Source organism: Eriocheir sinensis, chromosome 41 (genome assembly GCF_024679095.1).
Source record: "Eriocheir sinensis breed Jianghai 21 chromosome 41, ASM2467909v1, whole genome shotgun sequence".
In the NCBI taxonomy this organism is placed as follows: domain Eukaryota; kingdom Metazoa; phylum Arthropoda; class Malacostraca; order Decapoda; family Varunidae; genus Eriocheir; species Eriocheir sinensis.
The window spans coordinates 14,264,221-14,286,512 of NC_066549.1; the positions used below are offsets into that span (position 1 = coordinate 14,264,221).

Below are 22,292 nucleotides of genomic sequence, written 5' to 3' on the forward strand. Positions count from 1 at the left end.
ATAAAAAGTTTCTTTTAATGAAGCCCAACATTCTGTTCGCTTTATTTGCTGCATCGATGCATTGTTGTGAGAATTTGAGGTTTGAAACAGTTTTATTGTGGTTTGTGAACACCTGAAATTTGAAAAGTGCTTCTGTGTGCTAAATATATAGTGCCTCATTATATAAAAAGAGGAACAAGAAGCAGAAATGACACTTAAGTTTCTACCTACTAGTAGCTACTCGATCCTTCAATTCGTGCTGTGGACAACTCCCTGAGACAGAGTGTTTATATAGATTTTTTTCATTATTATGCTTGATATATGGTTTGAAAAGTGCTTCTGTGTGCTAAATAGTGCCTCAATATATGAGAAAGAGGAGCAAGCTGAAATAGCGCTGGTCTTGTGCTGTGCGTGAAAGTCTGAAATATTGTGTGAACTCTGAGACAGTGTTTATATCTCGGAGGAAGAATAGATGGAGGAGGTTATGTAAAGTTCGGCTGGAGATGTTTAAATACGCTCCCCCATCCAAAACCCTCGATTTCCCACGGGTGTCCAAGTTGAACCTCTGCGAGCTATTATGCGGTTGCGGCGACGGGTCCACAAAAAGCATTGAAAAATCAATCATTTAGTAATTTTTGGAGAAAATACTATATCCATGATAAACAGCATCATATTTTTTCCAGAAATAAGCAGTCAGCATCTCGAAATTAGTAGGCTACACTGATGATTGTCCATTTGCCTTCCACGCCCTCAACACGCATGATTGTCCATTGCAGAAGTGACTCGACAGGTTCAAGTTCACAGGACAAAACAACCAACAACTCCTGATAACACTAGTCCACTGTCAACAGAGGCAGGGGCCCACAGCCTAGCCCTAAACACCCTCAAGGGGTGAGTTGACGGAGGTTCACTTTTAAGGGGTCCCCCACACATTGGCGTCGTGGGTAGCACCGACGAGTCCAGAGAATACACTCTAGAGCCCTTGGGCAGCACTGTGGAAGACCAAGCGGTAAGCCTGGCTCCCCCACTCACCCCACGGCTACTACAGAAGTAAGAGTCGTACGGGCAAAAGGAAAGTGGCCATCTTGCATGAGGTTGCGGCGCCAAGATGGCATTCCGCAGTCAATCAGTCAGTCCCGCACGAGGTCAATACCAGAGGTGGGCATTCTGCTAATCGCTAATTATCGAGCTAAAAAAACGTTAGCGGATTGAAAAATTTAGCAGATTACTGGTAGCGTTAGCGGAGTGCCAAAATTGTAAGTCCGCTATTAGCTAATTTCCATTTCCTCTCCTCTACTTTCAGTACTTTCAACTGTATATTTCACAGACACACACACACACATTATAATTATATAGTTATGTAGCCCTACTTACTATACCTGGGATGATAAAGATTAATAGAGTGTCACATGGGTAAATGTCCAGAGAGTTGCCCATCTCACCACGGTACTTCTCACCCTAACCATGGGTTAGATCTCATACTTCAATGCATTTTGAACCCCATATATATGCCTCGCAAATTGATAGAATCGCTGCTAGCGATTTTTGAAAAGTTAGTGAGTTTTTTGCGGCCGCCTCAGGGTGTCACGGGGGGACTGGGATACTTTGATAATATTGATACATGTCCTTAACCATAATATGGCGAAAAAAAAAAAAGTAGACAAAGTGGTAAAGGTAGTGAAAAAGCATATTATACTGTGATGTGTTTGATGGCGGCCATATTGGGAGGTGAGCAGTGTTGCCGCGATCCGGTTAGTTTGATAGCCATTATTACGCATGTGAGACAGGTCCCCCACGCGGGGTTATTTATTTTTTTAGAACACGCACCTTTACCTAATACTATACCCGGCCCAAACCTTTACAAAAGCCTTTGGGTAAAGGTGCGTGTTTAAAAAAAAAAAAATAACCACGCGTGGTGGACCTGTCTCACATGCGTGGGCTAATCGCTAACTAAGTATACCATCGCTAGCCTAGCATACCACCGCTAACCGGATCGTTGGCAACGCTGCTCACATCGCAATGGCGTCGCCATGTAAACACATCGCGCGTATGTACAATATGCCTTTTCACTACCTTTACCACTTTTTCATTACTTTTAAGTTTTTCCGCCTTCATATTATGGTTAAGGGACATGTATTTCGTCCCTTAAGTACAATATGGAGGCGTAATATCGTATTTTGGAGGCGCGGAGTGATTTTCAATAATTACTAAAACACCAACTTTTCAAAAATCGCTTGCTGCGATTCTATCAATTTGCGAGGCATATATGTGGGATTCAAAATGCATAGAATTGTGAGATCTAACCCATGGTTAGGGTGAGAAGTACCGCAGTGAGATGGGCAACTCTCTGGACATTTACCGTCACATGGGAGTGGATGAGTGGAATTATATAAAAATGTACATGATAGGAAACAAACAAACAGACAGACGGAGAGACATACATACAGACCTGCATACCTGACATTAAACACATAGCTTATGACACACTAGTGAGACCAACACTGGAATACTGCTCCACGGTGTGGGATCCTTACACACACAGAAACATTGATAGGTTAGAACAAATCAACACCAAGGCGGCTAGGTTCATTACAAACAATTGCACTCGAACGCTTGGCAAACACATTCTTAAGGTGTGAAAGTAAACAGTTTCATAAATTTTATTATTTTATTCACAATTCTAGTTACATAAATTTGACCCAGATTTCAAGACCATTTATTTATCAATGTAAAGTAAAAGTTCAGTATTATTCATTATAATTTATATTGGTGAATTAGATATGTTCGACAATTAAATCAGCATTCTTTGTAATATTTCCTTAAGTAAGTAATTGAACAATAATATACCTTAAAATACAAACAAACCGAATTTGAATATTGAACTAACTTGGCTCTTCCTTGCTCGTATGAACTTAACTGCCTATGTGCCTTTCAGATCAAACAAAAAGTTATTTTTCATAATACATAATCCGTAGGTAAATAATTTATAAGCTATACAATGCCAGTTCCATTTCAAGCATGCTTGGTGGCAAAACATGAGACACACATGTATGGGTTTCCCTCACACACCTGACAGAAAGTGGACACCTTTTTTGCTTTCTTTGAAGCATATCTGAAATGTCATCAGAATCAGAGTAATCATCTGATGAAGCAGCCTCTGTCCTGTAGGTTGAATCAGATGAATCATCCAAACTTGCATCATCATCGGGGTCATTGTCATTCTCTGCAGATGACGCTGAGTGGCCGTAGAACATCCGTCTATCCATATTCTATACTCTGGAATATGTAAAAGGGAATGCAATGATATAAATAATAATATGAAATACAGTTTACCCACCAGTGAGTCATATAGCAAACACAACATTTATTTTGTTCTAAATGCGATGCGACCCACCTGTGGTCGCATGAAATGTATGTCCACCGCTGGGTCGCACCGCAGTAGAAGAGGATTTACATTGATCTTACCAAGACAGAGCTGCTTGAGAGATGCCTGATGGGTAGAACCCAGAATCTCTATTAAAGCTTACACGCTAAATTGTGGGCTAAATGCAGCAAAATAAAGCACAGCAGGCCCAACAGAGTCAGATTTGCAGCTTGTACTTTGACATCTACAGACTACAATTATGGTTTCTTGAACACCAGCCTTCTCATTCATCTTGGGTTTGGTGCCATTCAACACACTGTTGCAGGACTTCTAAATATTCAAGAGTCAAAAGAAAAACACCACAAAAGAAGGCAACAAAGAGGTCACAAAGAAGGAAAGACAGCCAACATTATGAGAAAGGAGGCTTCTAAAACCTGGTAATAGTGAGGAGGGTGGTGCCCTCTGACACCCACACCTGCAAGTGTATAATGTCTTATTTATAAAATAAGAGGGGACCAGGTGCTTAATGGGCCTGAATATTATATATAATAAACACTGGTTTACCTTTATTTGTCTTTACCTCAAAATGTAAAAATTATGTTGCATGAAGCCCATCATGATAGACACTTTTCAACTTAAAACTGCTCATATCTCAAAATGTAAGTTATTTGGAGAGCAATTTCTCTGTTGTTTTTGTGACTGTAAATATAAAAGTATCATTGGAAAGAAGAAAGAAAGGGAAAACTTTTCATCATGAGACATTTTTAAAAAGGAATAAAAAAGAAATGCATAATTAGTGAAATGGGATATGAGTGTAGGGTTATAGATGTGTAAATGTGAGACGTGGACTCCATTAGGGGGGATGGATATGGGTTAATAAATGGATGTTAATTAATATTAAGGAATTGATTAGCATACTGATGAATACAAATGACCTAAGTTAGTTAACAGCTGGTATCTCACTGTGTTGTAGGCTTATTAAAAATAACTGGCAGAAATACGACTTGGGTGTTCAGAATTTAGATCTGCTCATCATCAAAGAGCTTTCAGTTATGTGCATCAAAGAAATAGATTTTTTACTTGCATTGTTATTAAGAAAATATTTGAAAAATACAATCACTTAAAAGCATATGATATTTTGGCTCTTTTTCCTCTTGCCATAAATGTTACATCTTACTCTTCTAATATCCTTACAGAAATCCAGTGCAAAGCTACAAAAAAAAAAAAAAAAAAAATGTCAGAAGATTGCTTCCCCCCTGTAGTACCTGAAAATGAAGAGGAGGTTGGAGAATATTATTTTGAGTCTGACCCTCTTGCTTTGAAGGATAATGTTGATTACCAACAGTTGATCAAAGCCCTTGTAAAATTACAAGCCCAGCGTGTGAAAGCAGTTAAGGTAAGGAGCATGTATCTTCAGAATTGTTCTATCTCTGCCATGCTCAGGTAATTCTGTAATGCTTTGTTGTTTTGATCCTGAGAGCGTAGCATAAACCCTGCCCTCGGATGTCTGGTACAAAACTTATATACAAAGAGGCATGGCCCAAGTACATGCTCCTAAGGAGTAGGCAGTCAGATACCTGTCACAATAGGTATGAGCCACTTCAGGTGATGTACAGTAAAACCCCTATAGTCAGTTTCATTTCATCTGTCCATCAACAAAGCAGGAATTTTGATAGATGTGGCACCTAGTGTGGCATTTCTAGTTCATGAATACATGAAAATTAACTGTTGTGATAGATATTCAGGTTAATATTTCAATAATATATTTGCATGTTTATATATAAAAAAAGAATACAGTCCTTATAAATCCCAAACATACTGATTTGCATTGATAATTTCTACAAGCACATGAAAAGACAAAGACAAGCTTGTATCAAACAGTATAGTCAGATCATACTTGAACGATCTGTGGCTTTTCAGATGTCTATAATTCATATCATCTCAGGTGTTGTAACTAACTATAAACTGAGTGAGTAATCACTAACAAAATCAAGGGAAGTGAGTACCTTTAAAGCTTCTCCCTGATTCCTATCCAGAACTAAGACAAAACTAGCACTGGCCAATCCTATCTTGTACTTAGTTGTCGGAATGCACAGAGTCGGGAGAAGGCAGATGATGAGGTAACGTGGATGCGGTCTGGTGGCGGGTGGCTGGACCGATATGTATCCGTGTTGTGGGCACGTGTACTCGCTAGATGGCCATGGACTTTGTTTTGGGTGAATGACTCGGTCAGCCAGAATTTTCATGGTTACTTTTCAATTCCTGAGAATTTTTAACACTTGTGGAGGGAGGTGTGTTCAGCCTGAAGTCTGGTTTGCAAGAGAAAACATGGTTGCATTTCCAACCTCTGAAGTCGGTTGTGATTGCCTCGTCGACTCTGCCACATAAGCTAAAAATGAATCCTTCAAGGTTTATTTGAACACTCCTCATACTGCTTCTAATTGCTCTTGGTGGTATTAACTAGCACCACTTGTTACTTAATTTTATCTGAATGGTTTTAGATTAACAATTCCCAAATATACAATACAGTAAACCCTTGATATAATGAACTAATTGGAGGGGACCTTAGTCCGTTAATGCTGAAAGTCCGTTATGAGCGACAAAAAAAAAAAGTAAAATAATACCGACGAACCAGTAAACGTAGGTATATACAGTGCTCGTCATAAACATCGTCGCCGGGTGCTTTAAATTGAATTATTACACATCTTAGTTTAAATTTATTTGGCACTCGGTGTGGGACGTGGAAATACGCAGCGCGGGGCGGGTACATTGCGGTGGCGTGCGTGGTCCAGTTTGCCGGCCGGTGTTGCGAGAAATACCTTCTCACAGAAATAAGTTGCTCTGTTGTCCACCACAAATGCGCACTATGGGGATACATGGCAGGAAAAAATATTAATTTGCCTGGTTTTGTTCTATTCTGTCCACTTGTGATCTTTGTGAGCAGTGAGTGAAATGTAGAAACTGTAAGCAAGTTGAACATCTCTCTCTGAGAGTTATTTTGTGACGCAGCTGTGGGCTGTGGCGGGTGTACAACAGGCATTGAAAAGTCAATCATTTAGTGATTCGTGACAGAAACAGTTATCAGATTATTTCATAACGCCCCATAAACTACCAGAAGAAAAGTTTAGTCTACCTGTGCGAGATTGGCGCAATTTTACCTATACACGTATCCCCCCGCAGGGCCCCACTCGCCTGCGCCAGAATGGGCAGGGCCGACCATCAGGCCCCACCTGGAAGAAGCCTTGGGCCGACCATCAGGCCCCACCAGGAAGATGCCTACCGGCGCAACAGGCAACGACGTAAAAAAAAAAAAAAAAAAAAAAACGGAGACCCCCTCCCCCTGTTTGGCTGCCATAGTGCGCCTGGGGGGGATAGTCGCCTCCCTCGCCTTGCACAATGAAAGGGTTAAAGCTGCAATTTAGGCTTGTCACAGCTAACGGGTTAACTGTAGAGAAAGAGCATTGCATTTATCATACACCTTGAGGGGAGACTAAGGAGTTTGAGTCAGGAGTCAGTATGTGTGGAAATTGCAGTTACTTGTACCAGATTCATAGTGGTCACTATTCTTCAAAATGTAAAATTCTGATAGTTCCTTTCCTGCTTGCAATGTTTTTCATGCTTCTGGATGAAAATACAATTATTGGGGTAAGGCTTTCATAAGGCCTGGGGTACAGCTATGAAAAGAATGTCTTTGTATGTTTGTTTACAGGATGTGGAGCGGCTTCAGGAGGCACGCGAGGAGGTGCTCAAAGACCCAGTTGCCTTTGTGACAGGCCTGCAAAATGGGGACAACTTGGATTTGCCAGACCCGCAGAATATAGCACAGGTAATTTCTGGTCCACAAATAAGAAACGTTATAGATGTTTATTGAGTGATTGAATTTTAGAACTTGTATCAAGAAAAATCGAGATGTAATCAAACTGTGTTTCAATTTGAGAATGAAAGACTTGGCTTAATAGTAACAATAAGAATATTAACCCCTTCATTACGGCCGGGCGACAACAGCACCCCGCCCCGTATCCGGTCTGGCCGCGCATGCCAAATTTCAAACGTCACTACTGAATATAATAAGTTTTAAGCCATAAAGTCAACATAATCATCATGTATTATATATAAAAATATGCAAAATTAAATGATGCACACAAAGAAACATAAATTAGTTGATAATTTTGAGATGTATGCATCAATATACATACAGGGAAATTTGTGTTATGCGTAGATGACATGTATCTGCTGAATTGTATTTCCTTATATTAGTTGTGATAAACAAATAGATTTGTGGAGGAAAGTGGAGGAGAGGGAAGGGAAGGACACAGACGTAAGATCATGGAAAATATCCCACTGATTCACCGGCAATACACACAGATTTCACGGAGTAATAGGGTGAAAGGCCGTCCTCCCAGAGGTGGGTCTTGTGTGTGTGTGTGTGTGTGTGTGTGTGTGTGTGAGAGAGAGAGAGAGAGTTGAAAGGAAAGTAAGATTTGATGAAACTGCAACCTTTCTTGAACCCATAGCCGTGGCAGCAAAGTCAATATACCTAATGCTCATTTCCGCCTAGGAAGATCGTAGTTCAATCCCTTCCTGTTCAGTGTAGGTGGTTAGCAGGCAGTCATATGTCATGGCAGAGCACAATACATCACTGAGCTACAGCAGCTAATTTTCATAATTTCACACAAGATATGAAGCTACATCGGTAATATTTTCCTTTCTATTCTCTCGTTCTCTCTCACCCTGAAGATGTGGATGACAAACCACAGAAAATCACTCAAGCCTGTTCAATTGGTGGTAAGCTATTTTTTTGCTCTCTCTCTCTCTCTGTAAAAAAGAATAGACAGGCGTCCACTGCCTGTTTTCATCAGTAGTTGAGATGTCTGATGCTTGATAATGCATCACAAAATGCTGTGCATACGTGTGTGTATGTGTGTGTGTTTGAGAGAGAGAGAGAGAGAGAGAGAGAGAGAGAGAGAGAGAGAGAGAGAGAGAGAGAGAGAGAGAGAGAGAGAGAAAATAGTTTACCATTAAATAAACAGGCTTGAGGCATTTTCTGCGGTGGAGCAAAATAGGAACTCAAGGGCAATAAACGTAGTTCCTAGGTACACCCAGAACAGAATATGGGATCACTCAGCAACAACTAAAACAAAATGTAATTATGATGCATCACCATATGGAAAGGGTTAATAATAATAACGAACAGTTTATTGAGGATAAAGAGGCAGCCTTGCAACTAAAAATATACACAACATACAGAACAAAGGTAACAAATCACAAGGTAACAATCAACAAACAGCTAAAACACATAAGGGGTAATATGTATTGTGAGATACAAACTTGCAAACCATCTAAGTTTGCGATGGGGAGGGTGAGTTGATGATACTGACTATGGTGGGGAAGGTACTATTCCTGCATCTCTGTTCTTGCCCTTATGGGGATTAAGCAGTTGACATGCCTCATTGACCTTTGTGGTAGAGGGGCTCGGGGAGGGAGGAGGTTGTGGTGGGTGGGGTGAGCGTGAGCCTGTCCAAACCCCTCAAGTGCATGACACATTTGTCTCATAACTTGGGCAGGCCCAAAATTTGGAGTGCCTCCTCGTAGGTAGTGTAGGTTGTGCCAAGTATTGTCCTGCATGCCCTCTTAAAGCCCTTCATCCATTTATAAACCTCAATCATATCTCCACGCACCCTTCACCTTTCTACATAGAGAATGCAAGTTTAACTGTTTGAGTCTTTCCTCGTATGTTAAATTTCTCAACCCCTGAATCATCTTAGTCATCCTCCTTTGCACCGATTCTAACATTCTGATAGCCATTCTATAGTAAGGTGACCAGAACTGAACTGCATAATCAATGGTGGAGTCGTCTACGTACTCCCAGCGGTGTCCTGTGTCAGTCAGGGCTAAATCGATCAGGGTAAATAAACACGGTGGGCCCAATCTCGTCCCCTGTGGTATACCCCGCAGGTGATGGGCTGAGGAGGGTAGGTGGTGGAGCGGTACCGAATGGCCTGACTTCGTTGACACAGAAAGCTTGCCAGCCACTCCACAAGGCTCGGGCGCATTCAAACTTCACCGCTTTTTTCAATTATTAAGGAGTGGTTGACAAAATTAAAAGCCTTAGGGTAGTAAAGGCAATGAAAGTTAAAATGACTGCAGTTTTCCTCTCTTCGAGAGATTTATAAACAAAATCTAGAAGGCTGACAAGGCAGTGTGTGGTTAAGGTGGCTTTGATGTTGCCAAACTGTTGAGGATCAATGTGAGAGGCAATATCAGCATAAGGCCAGTCAAACTTCCTCTTTTTCCATCAGGTCCACTCCACTCCTTTCCAAAAATTGTTGAAGCATTTTATCATTATTTTGCTTTTTTTTTACAGTAAAGGAATCAGCTCAAGGACAAAAACAGATGAGAAAGTCTGTCAATCATCGCTCCTATAAAAGCAAGCACAGATGAGTGGCCAAAAGAGAGATCATGGAAACATGGAAATGCAGGCAACAGAAAGCCTATTGGCTCATTATGAGGTTGCCCGCTTTGGTGATTTGATCTGCTCGACAGCCACTTGGGGCCTGGGGAGCAGATGAAAGCACCTCGATATTGAGGAGCAGATGAAAGCACCTCAACATTGAGGAGCAGATGAAAGCACCTTGATATTCAGTTTACTCCCGATGCAGCGAAGTGACAGTTGATTCTATATTTGAAGGAGTTGATGGTATTCGCATTTACTACTTCTGAGGGAAGATTGTTCCAGTGGCAGATGACTCGGTTTGAAAAGAAACTCCTTCCGATGTCTGTGTTACATCGACTCGACTGAATGGGTAAACTGTTATTTCTAGTTCTTAGGTTGGTTTGCAGCTCAAAGAATTTGGAGAAATCGACGTTATTGAATTTATTCAGAGACTTGAAGACTTGAATCATATCCCCTCGTAGGCGTCTTTTCTCCAATGTAAAGAGATTGAGTTGCTTGAGTCGTCCCTCGTTCGGTTGAGCCCTTAAGGTTGGTGTCATCTTTGTGGCACGTCGTTGAATCCTTTCCAGCAAATCAATGTCCTTTCTGTAATTAGGAGACCAGAACTGTACTGCATACTCGAGGTGCGGTCTTACCATGGAATTATACAAGGATAGCATCACGTCTGGCGTTTTACAATCGAAGTTCCTCGCTATGAACCCGAGCATAGTGTTGGCTTTGTTGTATGCTTTTTTACAATGATTCGAGTGTTTCAGGTCACTGCTGATAGTGACTCCAAGATCCTTTTCTTCCTGCATCGCTTGCAGAGGTTTCCCATTCATGATGTATGTATGGTTACTATTTCTGGATCCAATGTGCATGATTTTGCATTTGTAAACGTTAAAGGACATTTGCCATTTTTCTGACCATTCGATAATGTGATTGAGGTCTTTCTGAATGATTTCGCAGTTGGTCTTTGTGAGGGCCTTTCCACCCACCTTGGTGTCATCAGCAAATTTCGATATTGTGGATTTTGGTCCTGATTCGAGGTCGTTGATATATATAATGAAGAGAGTGGGTCCCAGCACTGACCTTTGAGGCACTCCACTAGTGACTGGAAGCCAATCGGAAGGCCGTCCGTTGAGTAATACTCGTTGTTTTCTGTCAGTGAGCCAATCTCTTATCCACGCGATCAGATTGGCTCCAATGCCCGCCAAGTGCAATTTCTTAAGGAGTCACTTGTGTGGTACCTTGTCGAAGGCTTTCTGAAAGTCGAGGTATATAACATCACTGGGGATGTAGGCATCCCAGTTTTTATATATACCTTGGAAGAAGTCTAATAAATTTGTTAGGCAGGAGCGCTTGTTTCTGAAGCCATGCTGGGTGTTGGAGATTACATTATTGTCTTCTAGAAACTTAACAAGTTTGTCTCTAATAATCTTTTCAAGTATTTTTCCCGCCACTGGTGTCAAACTTATGGGCCTGTAGTTTAATGCAACGCTTTTGTCTCCTCTTTTGAAAATCGGTGTTACGTTCGCCATCTTCCAGTCTTCCGGGACCTTGTTCAATTGAACAGACTGGTTGAATATGTTAGTGAGTGGCTGAAGTATTTGTTGTTTAAGCTCTTTTAATAACCGAGGGGACAAACCGTCAGGTCCTGTTGACTTCAGGAGGCACGCGAGGAGGTGCTCAAAGACCCAGTTGCCTTTGTGACAGGCCTGCAAAATGGGGACAACTTGGATTTGCCAGACCCGCAGAATATTGCACAGGTAATTTCTGGTCCACAAATAAGAAACGTTATAGATGTTTATTGAGTGATTGAATTTTAGAACTTGTATCAAGAAAAATCGAGATGTAATCAAACTGTGTTTCAATTTGAGAATGAAAGACTTGGCTTAATAGTAACAATAAGAATATTAACCCCTTCATTACGGCCGGGCGACAACAGCACCCCGCCCCGTATCCGGTCTGGCCGCGCATGCCAAATTTCAAACGTCACTACTAAATATAATAAGTTTTAAGCCATAAAGTCAACATAATCATCATGTATTATATATAAAAATATGCAAAATTAAATGATGCGCACAAAGAAACATAAATTAGTTGATAATTTTGAGATGTATGCATCAATATACATACAGGGAAATTTGTGTTATGCGTAGATGACATGTATCTGCTGAATTGTATTTCCTTATATTAGTTGTGATAAACAAATAGATTTGTGGAGGAAAGTGGAGGAGAGGGAAGGGAAGGACACAGACGTAAGATCATGGAAAATATCCCACTGATTCACCGGCAATACACACAGATTTCACGGAGTAATAGGGTGAAAGGCCATGCTCCCGGAGGTGGGTCTTGTGTGTGTGTGTGTGTGTGTGAGAGAGAGAGAGAGAGAGAGTTGAAAGGAAAGTAAGATTTGATGAAACTGCAACCTTTCTTGAACCCATAGCCGTGGCAGCAAAGTCAATATACCTAATGCTCATTTCCGCCTAGGAAGATCGTAGTTCGATCCCTTCCTGTTCAGTGTAGGTGGTTAGCAGGCAGTCATATGTCATGGCAGAGCACAATACATCACTGAGCTACAGCAGCTAATTTTCATAATTTCACACAAGATATGAAGCTACATCGGTAATATTTTCCTTTCTATTCTCTCGTTCTCTCTCACCCTGAAGATGTGGATGACAAACCACAGAAAATCACTCAAGCCTGTTCAATTGGTGGTAAGCTATTTTTTTGCTCTCTCTCTCTCTGTAAAAAAGAATAGACAGGCGTCCACTGCCTGTTTTCATCAGTAGTTGAGATGTCTGATGCTTGATAATGCATCACAAAATGCTGTGCATACGTGTGTGTATGTGTGTGTGTGTTTGTGAGAGAGAGAGAGAGAGAGAGAGAGAGAGAGAGAGAGAGAGAGAGAGAGAGAGAGAGAGAGAGAGAGAAAATAGTTTACCATTAAATAAACAGGCTTGAGGCATTTTCTGCGGTGGAGCAAAATAGGAACTCAAGGGCAATAAACGTAGTTCCTAGGTACACCCAGAACAGAATATGGGATCACTCAGCAACAACTAAAACAAAATGTAATTATGATGCATCACCATATGGAAAGGGTTAATAATAATAACGAACAGTTTATTGAGGATAAAGAGGCAGCCTTGCAACTAAAAATATACACAACATACAGAACAAAGGTAACAAATCACAAGGTAACAATCAACAAACAGCTAAAACACATAAGGGGTAATATGTATTGTGAGATACAAACTTGCAAACCATCTAAGTTTGCGATGGGGAGGGTGAGTTGATGATACTGACTATGGTGGGGAAGGTACTATTCCTGCATCTCTGTTCTTGCCCTTATGGGGATTAAGCAGTTGACATGCCTCATTGACCTTTATGGTAGAGGGGCTCGGGGAGGGAGGAGGTTGTGGTGGGTGGGGTGAGCGTGAAGCCGCTGTCCAAACCCCTCAAGTGCATGACACATTGGTCTCATAACTTGGGCAGGCCCAAAACTTGGAGTGCCTCCTCGTAGGTAGTGTAGGTTGTGCCAAGTATTGTCCTGCATGCCCTCTTAAAGCCCTTCATCCATTTATAAACCTCAATCATATCTCCACGCACCCTTCACCTTTCTACATAGAGAATGCAAGTTTAACTGTTTGAGTCTTTCCTCGTATGTTAAATTTCTCAACCCCTGAATCATCTTAGTCATCCTCCTTTGCACCGATTCTAACATTCTGATAGCCATTCTATAGTAAGGTGACCAGAACTGAACCGCATAATCAATGGTGTAGTCATCTACGTACTTCCAGCAGTGGCCTGTGTCAGTCAGGGTTCCATTGATCAGGATAAAAATACAAAGTGGGCCCATTCTCGTCCCCTATGGTACCCCGCAGGTGATGGGCTGAGGAGGGGAGGTGGTGGATCGGTACTGAGTGGCCTGACTTCGTTGACACAGAAAGCTTGCCAGCCACTCCACAAGGCTCGGGGGTATTCCAAGCTTCACTGCTTTTTCAATTATTAATGTGTGGTTGACAAGATCAAAAGCCATAGGGTAGTAAAGGCAATGAAAGTTAAAATGACTGCAGTTTTCCTCTCTTCGAGAGATTTATAAACAAAATCTAGAAGGCTGACAAGGCAGTGTGTGGTTAAGGTGGCTTTGATGTTGCCAAACTGTTGAGGATCAATGTGAGAGGCAATATCAGCATAAGGCCAGTCAAACTTCCTCTTTTTCCATCAGGTCCACTCCACTCCTTTCCAAAAAATTGTTGAAGCATTTTATCATTATTTTTGCTTTTTTTTTTTACAGTAAAGGAATCAGCTCAAGGACAAAAACAGATGAGAAAGTCTGTCAATCATCGCTCCTATAAAAGCAAGCACAGATGAGTGGCCAAAAGAGAGATCATGGAAACATGGAAATGCAGGCAACAGAAAGCCTATTGGCTCATTATGAGGTTGCCCGCTTTGGTGATTTGATCTGCTCGACAGCCACTTGGGGCCTGGGGAGCAGATGAAAGCACCTCGATATTGAGGAGCAGATGAAAGCACCTCAACATTGAGGAGCAGATGAAAGCACCTTGATATTCAGTTTACTCCCGATGCAGCGAAGTGACAGTTGATTCTATATTTGAAGGAGTTGATGGTATTCGCATTTACTACTTCTGAGGGAAGATTGTTCCAGTGGCAGATGACTCGGTTTGAAAAGAAACTCCTTCCGATGTCTGTGTTACATCGACTCGACTGAATGGGTAAACTGTTATTTCTAGTTCTTAGGTTGGTTTGCAGCTCAAAGAATTTGGAGAAATCGACGTTATTGAATTTATTCAGAGACTTGAAGACTTGAATCATATCCCCTCGTAGGCGTCTTTTCTCCAATGTAAAGAGATTGAGTTGCTTGAGTCGTCCCTAGTTCGGTTGAGCCCTTAAGGTTGGTGTCATCTTTGTGGCGCGTCGTTGAATCCTTTCCAGCAAATCAATGTCTTTTCTGTAATTAGGAGACCAGAACTGTACTGCATACTCGAGGTGCGGTCTTACCATGGAATTATACAAGGATAGCATCACGTCTGGCATTTTACAGTCGAAGTTCCTCGCTATGAACCCGAGCATAGTGTTAGCTTTGTTGTATGCTTTTTTACAATGATTCGAGTGTTTCAGGTCACTGCTGATAGTGACTCCAAGATCCTTTTCTTCCTGCATCGCTTGCAGAGGTTTCCCATTCATGATGTATGTATGGTTACTATTTCTGGATCCAATGTGCATGATTTTGCATTTGTAAACGTTAAAGGACATTTGCCATTTTTCCGACCATTCGATAATGTGATTGAGGTCTTTCTGAATGATTTCGCAGTCGGTCTTTGTGAGGGCCTTTCCACCCACCTTGGTGTCATCAGCAAATTTCGATATTGTGGATTTTGGTCCTGATTCGAGGTCGTTGATATATATAATGAAGAGAGTGGGTCCCAGCACTGACCTTTGAGGCACTCCACTAGTGACTGGAAGCCAATCGGAAGGCTGTCCGTTGAGTAGTACTCGTTGTTTTCTGTCAGTGAGCCAATCTCTTATCCACGCGATCAGATTGGCTCCAATGCCCGCCAAGTGCAATTTCTTAAGGAGTCACTTGTGTGGTACCTTGTCGAAGGCTTTCTGAAAGTCGAGGTATATAACATCACTGGGGATGTAGGCATCCCAGTTCTTATATATACCTTGGAAGAAGTCTAATAAATTTGTTAGGCAGGAGCGCTTGTTTCTGAAGCCATGCTGGGTGTTGGAGATTACATTATTGTCTTCTAGAAACTTAACAAGTTTGTCTCTAATAATCTTTTCGAGTATTTTTCCTGCCACTGATGTCAAACTTATGGGCCTGTAGTTTAATGCAACGCTTTTGTCTCCTCTTTTGAAAATCGGTGTTACGTTCGCCATCTTCCAGTCTTCCGGAACCTTGTTCAATTGAACAGACTGGTTGAATATGTTAGTGAGTGGCTGAAGTATTTGTTGTTTAAGCTCTTTTCATAACCGAGGGGACAAACCGTCAGGTCCTGTTGACTTGCCGCTGTCTTGATACTCTCCTCTTGAATGAGGTCAAGTCATGAGTGCCCCTTAGGAAAGAGCGACCATGAACTATTGGAGATAAAACTTTGGAAGGATGTGAATATCGAGATGAGGCTTATAAGGAAAAAAGGAAAAACTACGCTTAGGCAGATTGCATTGGACTCAAGACTTTCTTTGGTGGGGTAGACTGGACTGATATGAAGAGAAGTACTAATATTCAAGAGAAAATGACTTTTTTTTTATGAATATTTACAACAGAGGAATAGAGATATATGTTCCATACTACACTCCGCGGTGACTGATAAATTCCAATTTGTTCTGGCAAGCAAGATGCGAACCTGCTTCCTCCTTGACAAGGCACCGGCACACTAACCATTTAGCTGCTGCCTCCCTGCAAATAAAGGAGATGCTGTGATTCTATATTATTTTTCCAGATCCCTCAAATTGACTGGGAGAAATATAACATCAGCTATATCACGCAAGGATTGAGACCAAAAACAAGGAAGCAGATATTACAAGAGATGTCTACATGCCAACAATACAATCAGGTACTAATTGCTGATTTAGCATGTTTGTATTATTACCTCAAACTAAGATGAAATCATTTCAGGGTGCCAAAAAAGTGGAATAGTAGTAAGAGGAAACTGTTATCATGATTATCAGGCATTTTTAGTCCACTGCAGGACAAAGATCATTCCCAGTGTCCTCCACTTCACTCTGATGTTGGTGTACACCATCCTGCCTCAAGAAAGGTTCTGATTTCATCTCTCCATCTAGTTCTCTGTCAACCTTGACTTCCACAATTCTTGGGTTGCCATGCTTTTGTCCATCTGTTACAGTTTTATTCTATTCTATTCCATATCTCCGATGCCCTGTTTCCTCATAGGAACTTCCCTCCAAGGGGTGGCCATGGCAGAAGTGTCTCCATCTCTCCCTGTTCTGGCACTTCCTTTCAGCACACTCAATCCTGCTACTTACAACTCCCTCGCTCCAATACTTGGTCACCTTGTTGATTCACTTCGCAGGTGGTCTTCCCCTGATATGCCATCCCTCAATCCTTCCCTCATACACTCTTCACAAATTCATTCTCTTCTCATCACATGTCCAAACCATCTTGGCATACCACACTGGTCTCCTTTCCTCTACCTCTAATCTCTCCACAACTCCCAGCACTGTATCCTCACCTGCTCTCTTTACATGTCCAAACCATCGGTGTCTTTCCCTTCTGAGCACTATTTCCAGGTCCTCTACTCCACATCTGTTAGTTACATCTGCACTGGACACCCTGTCTTGCCACCTGATCCCTGCCATGTACCTCAGCTTTCTGCAATCACTTGCTCTCAATACCTCCATCATTTATATTGCAGTACGACAGTGATCTAACTTGTCTAGCTTTACTAACAAACATAGCCTTCAGATACCAACAGGTCATATCAGCATAATTCATGTCAACTTTATAAACTGAAAGGTAAATGTGTTCAAGCTAGAAAGTATGATTAAGATGGTTTTATCTTACATACTTGTAATCTAGCCCATACTCATCATCATCATTTCGTGTAACGTCCATTTTCACTCTTCCTGAGGAGTTGGACGCTTTATGGCTCTCCTCCATTCTACTCTGTCTTCTGCCTGATGTTCATCCAATCCCATCAATGCCAAGTCTTCCTGTATACACCTCTTTGTTTTCCTAGGTCTACCAACTGGTTTCCTTCCTTATACCTCTAATCTTTCCACAACTCCCAGCACTGTATCCTCATTTGCTCTCTTTACATGTCCAAACCATCAGAGTCTTTCCCTTCTGAGCACTGTTTCCAGGTCCTCTACTCCACATCTGTTAGCTACATCTGCACTGGACACCCATTTGCAGTGCATTGCAGTGTCCTCCCATTACTAAAACCCCCTTGTTCATAGCCTACACTTTTTTCAGTTATTTTCTTCATCCTCTCATTAAAACACTTTCATACACTTTTCCTGCCACATTGAGTAGACTTATTCCACTGTAACTATTGCAGTCACCTCTTTTTCCTTTCCTTTTGTACAGCAGAACAACAATAGCCCTTCTCTAATCCTCTGGCACCTCACCCTGTTGCCATGCTAGGTTACATATCCACAACATCCATTCTGCAACTACACCTCCTCCATACTTCAGCATTTCTGCTGTTATGCCATCAGCTCCAGGGGCCTTTCCTACTTTTAACTTCTTCATTGCCTCCTCTATCTCACCCCTCTCCACCCCCCCCTGTCGATCCAATTTTACATTGATCTTTAAACATTTGTTTTCCATCAAAAAAGTAATAAAACCTCAGATATTCAGATCTAAGCAAATTCAAAATTGTCAACTAATTTCATTAGATTATCAAAGTGTTTAATGTTTGAATCTTTATTTCAGGAAAGTAAGGAATCCCTGAGTGCTGAGCACAAGGTCATGGTGCGAGGAAGAATTTATGATGAAAGTAAACCCCAAACATTCAATCAGACATGGAGTGATGAAGAACAGCGAAAGTAAGAGTTTGTGTGACTGGTAATTCTTGAATACCTTTATTAATGAAAACCAGTTGGTTAATTTTTGTTTGAAAAGCTTCATATGTGCTTGAAGGGTCAACCTTGTTGACTGTGTGGTGCCTTTTCTTGCTACTCATTTTCATCAGGCTCCTTATACCGTAACCATACAGTAAAAACCCTTCCTGTATTTTTATTCAGTGTCATAGTTTTATTAATATTATAAAGCATAATGAATAATTTTTAAACTGAGGTAGGAATATGGTATACTACTTAATTGTTTCATCATAACATTTCAGGCTTGAAGAACTTCTTATCAAGTATCCAGATGAACCTATTGCTTGGCATCGCTGGGTAAAAATTTCTAAAGAAATCGGTATGTTTGTTTTTTATTTTCTCTTTGTTGAAATTCTAGGATGTAAAATCATGTTAGTAAATTGAAATGCAGATAACAAAGTTGATTATAATGTAAGATGCAAAGAAACTCACAGGAAAGACAAATTTGGAATACTAGTAAGATAATGAATGAAGGGAAAGAACTCACAAAGTGTTGTAGTTAGGAACAAATGGGAGGTGCCTTTTAACATAAATCAGTGCTAGGTTCTTCAAGTTAGAAAAGAAAACAGGAAGTTCAATTATAAAATGTGGTGTTAAAATCAAAGCGAAGTGTGTTAAGGACCTGGGTTTGATAATTGTGTCAAACCTGCAATTCTCCCAGCTATGCATTGTTGCAACAGATCTCTTCTATTTTTTGCATCCCTAAGGAATGCAAAAGATATGGCAAGCAACTGCCCAGAACCCACAATAAAAAAGTTTTCAAGTATTTTTCATAATTCTCATTTAGTAAAGGTTTTACAGAATTTCAAGCTGATCCTAATGGCTTAAACAGTTTAAATTATTTTCATATACAGTAATCCCTCGCCATATCGTGGTTCACCTATCGCGGTCTCGCTATATCACGGATTTTTAAATTGTATCGTATCGCGGGTTTTTCGCTATATCGCAGGATTTTGCGGTTTATAGGTATTTTTATATATTTATTATTTCAAATATTTTTGCAGTAAAAAAAGCATTTTCTAGCCTAAAAAATTAAAACTATAAAAAATTTGAATTTCATATGTTGTTAAAATTACGTTGGTTTAAAAGTGTAGAAAGTGTTTAAGAGTACAGGAGGTCCTTGACTTACGATGGAGTTCCATTTTTAACGACGTGTTGTAACCCGATTTTCGACTTTTGATTTTCCGTCGCGGCCTATTGCGCCATTAGGCTTTTCCCTGGTTCACTCCTCCCTCCTTTCTTTCTTTCTTCTCCCTCTTTACCCTGTATTTTTCTCCTTCCTTCTCATTTCTTTCTTTTTTTCCTTTCCTCTCCCTCCCAGTTTTTCTCTTTTAATCTCTTTCCCTCCCACTCACACTTTTCTCCCTCCCTTTTTCCTCACCTTTACCTGACCCTCCCACCCTCTCTCTTCTTTTCTCCTCCCATTTCCTCCACTCATTTCCCTTGTTTCCTCCTTTCTCACATCCTTGTATCTTTAGCCTTATCTCTCAGTCTATCACTCTTCTTCCCTTTGTCCTTCCCCATTAGATTATATGACCACACACACACACACACACACACACATGCACGAAAAAGAAGAAGAAGAAGAAGAAGAAGAAGAAAGGAGAAGGGTGTGGGGAGGTAGGGTTAGTAGGGAGAGTCAGGTCAGGTCCTGAGGGAGAGTCAGGTCAGGGCTTCGGTCAGGACCTGACCTGACTCACTTCTGCTTCTCCCTCCCCACAGGCTTCCCATTTCCCCTTCTCTGTGTTTGTGTGTGTGTGTGTGAGAGTGCGTGCGTATTTACCTAGTTGTAACATATGGGAAAAGAGTTACGTCACAACTATTTAAATACGCACTCTCTCTCTCTCTCTCTTTTTTTTTTTTTAAACATATTTCTACAAAAAAGGAGGCTCAAAATTACACTTTTTTTGGTGTAACTATTTTAAGAGCCTGCGTATGGGACAAAATGAATTGTCGTCTGTTGGCACATTCAACACATACAAATACAAAATACGGAAAAGAAAGAAAACATGTAAAAGCAATTTGGAATATTGTCAGTTTGTCACTTTATATTTATACCACTAGCACACTTGGGTATCCCTCACGCCACCTGTGAGCAGCCAGCTTCACCTTCTGCATGTTCATGTTCTCCACTTGGGGAGTGGCTGCCGTGAACATGTTCCACAGGCGTGTGGTCCTGGCTGTATATGTGCGCTGTATATGGAGTGTGATCGAGGCACCTCCACAAGCTGGTCACTGGCGAGTGCAGTCTGGGTGAGCCTCTGGGCAGCGCGTGGAGGGAGCCTCAAGCTGCTGAGGTGGGGAACCCCCTGCACATGGGCTTTGTGGCACACCACCAGTGCTGAGACATCACAGCGGTGCTCCAGCAACGTCACAGTGGCAGACAACTCCTCCAGGTGCTCGCTGGCCTCCACCAGACACAGTGCTCGTCGCTGCACTGCATCAAGCCTCTGCATGTGGGTGGCAGCACTCGACATCCAGCACAGGGCACCGTACTCCAGATACGGTCGTATCTTTGCCTTGAAGAGAGTGAGGATGCCCGTGGGTCGAGGGATCCCGCCACTCTTCACAGGGCAGAGACTCGCAGGGAGGCCTAGCGGGCAACAGCTTGGACGTGGTGGTCGAAGCGCAGGCTCTGGTCCACAGACACTCCCAGGACCTTGATGTGATCCTAGAGGGGCAGACTCTTGCCTCCAAGACGCAGCTGGCCTGAAACTGCTCAAGAGGCGTCTGGGGACTGTGAGATGACCATGGCCTGCGTCTTCTCTGGGGCGAGGGTGACCTGCCACTCCTCTCCCCACTGCTCCACCAGGCTGAGCTGCCTGTTGATCTCCTCGACGGCTTGCTGGCTGTCGGGGCAGCAGTAAGAGCGGGAGAGTGTGCAGTCATCGGCATAGGCTGACACTGCCGATAGCTGCCGGAGGAGATTGTCAATATATATGTTCCACAGGATTGGGTTGAGCACAGAACCCTGTGGAACTAAGGCGTGCACTGTTGAAGGCCTTGATGACTGCCCGTTGATCACCACCTGAAGGGTCCTCCCCTGGAGGTAATCCTTGAGCAGCATCAGAAGGGCACCCTGGACACCTTTGGCGCGAAGCTTTTCAATGAGCCCCGCGTGCCAAACCCTGTCAAAGGCTCCAGCAATATCCAGGGCTACCATGAGTGTGTCCAGGCCTTCATCCAGTGCGTCTTGCCAATCCTTGGAGAGGAGGAGGAGGAGGTCCGCGGTGGACCAGCCAGGCCTGAAGCCAAACTGTCTATCAGAGAGTAGATGGCTCTCACTCAGGTGCTGACAGATGACTGCAGCCACCACATGCTCCAGCACCTTGCCCAGCACAGAAAGCAAGGAGATGGGCCTGTAGTTGCTGGGCTCGGACCTTGAATTTTTCTTGTGGACCGGAACCACACGCGCCTCCTTCCATAATGAAGGCCACTTGCACTCCCTCAGGCAAGACGTGAAGATGGCGGAGAGAGGACCTGAGAGCTCCTTGGCACAATTCTTGAGGAGGCGTGGGCTTATGTCATCCGGGCCAACGGCTTTACCTGCGTCCAGTGCGTTGAGCAGCCGCTCAACCTGCTCTGCCGTCACCGACACAGAGGAGACAACACGATCGGTTTCCTGGGGCAGCACAAGTGCGGGTTGTCCCGGGTCACCAACCTTCATTTTCTTGGCGAACAGTTCAGCCAGGAGCGAGGCCTTGTCTCCACTGCTTGTGGTCGTGGATCCGTCAGGCCTGGTGAGTGGAGGGACGGCATGGGGTTGGTTAGCCCCCTGCCGCTCCTTAACGAGACTCCACCAGGTTTTGTTGCCAACTCCTGGGCTGCAAAGTTTCCGCTGCTGGTCCTCTCCTCTTCGCCCACGCGCAGGTAGCTGTCATCCGTTTGCAGGCCTCCCAGTGTTGGACCTTATTTTGGAGT

General features: G+C 42.5%; 1 protein-coding gene across 3 annotated transcripts in view; it reads left to right on the plus strand.

Moving 5' to 3' along the window:
• Positions 1–861: 861 nt before the first annotated feature.
• The window catches only part of LOC127009699 (ZZ-type zinc finger-containing protein 3-like), a 29,006-nt gene continuing 7,575 nt past the window's right edge, over positions 862–22,292 (plus strand). Inside the window, exons 1-6 of one of the 3 annotated variants that reach the window (XM_050883031.1) lie at positions 862–988; positions 4,540–4,739; positions 7,053–7,169; positions 16,250–16,363; positions 18,205–18,317; positions 18,614–18,690. In XM_050883031.1, the coding sequence (XP_050738988.1) occupies positions 4,578–4,739; positions 7,053–7,169; positions 16,250–16,363; positions 18,205–18,317; positions 18,614–18,690 (583 nt within the window). In that variant the 5' untranslated portion in view covers positions 862–988; positions 4,540–4,577. Of the gene's footprint in view, positions 1,030–4,539; positions 4,740–6,523; positions 6,643–7,052; positions 7,170–16,249; positions 16,364–18,204; positions 18,318–18,613; positions 18,691–22,292 lie in introns of those variants that run through there. The other 2 variants (XM_050883030.1, XM_050883032.1) reach the window with 2 other exon arrangements.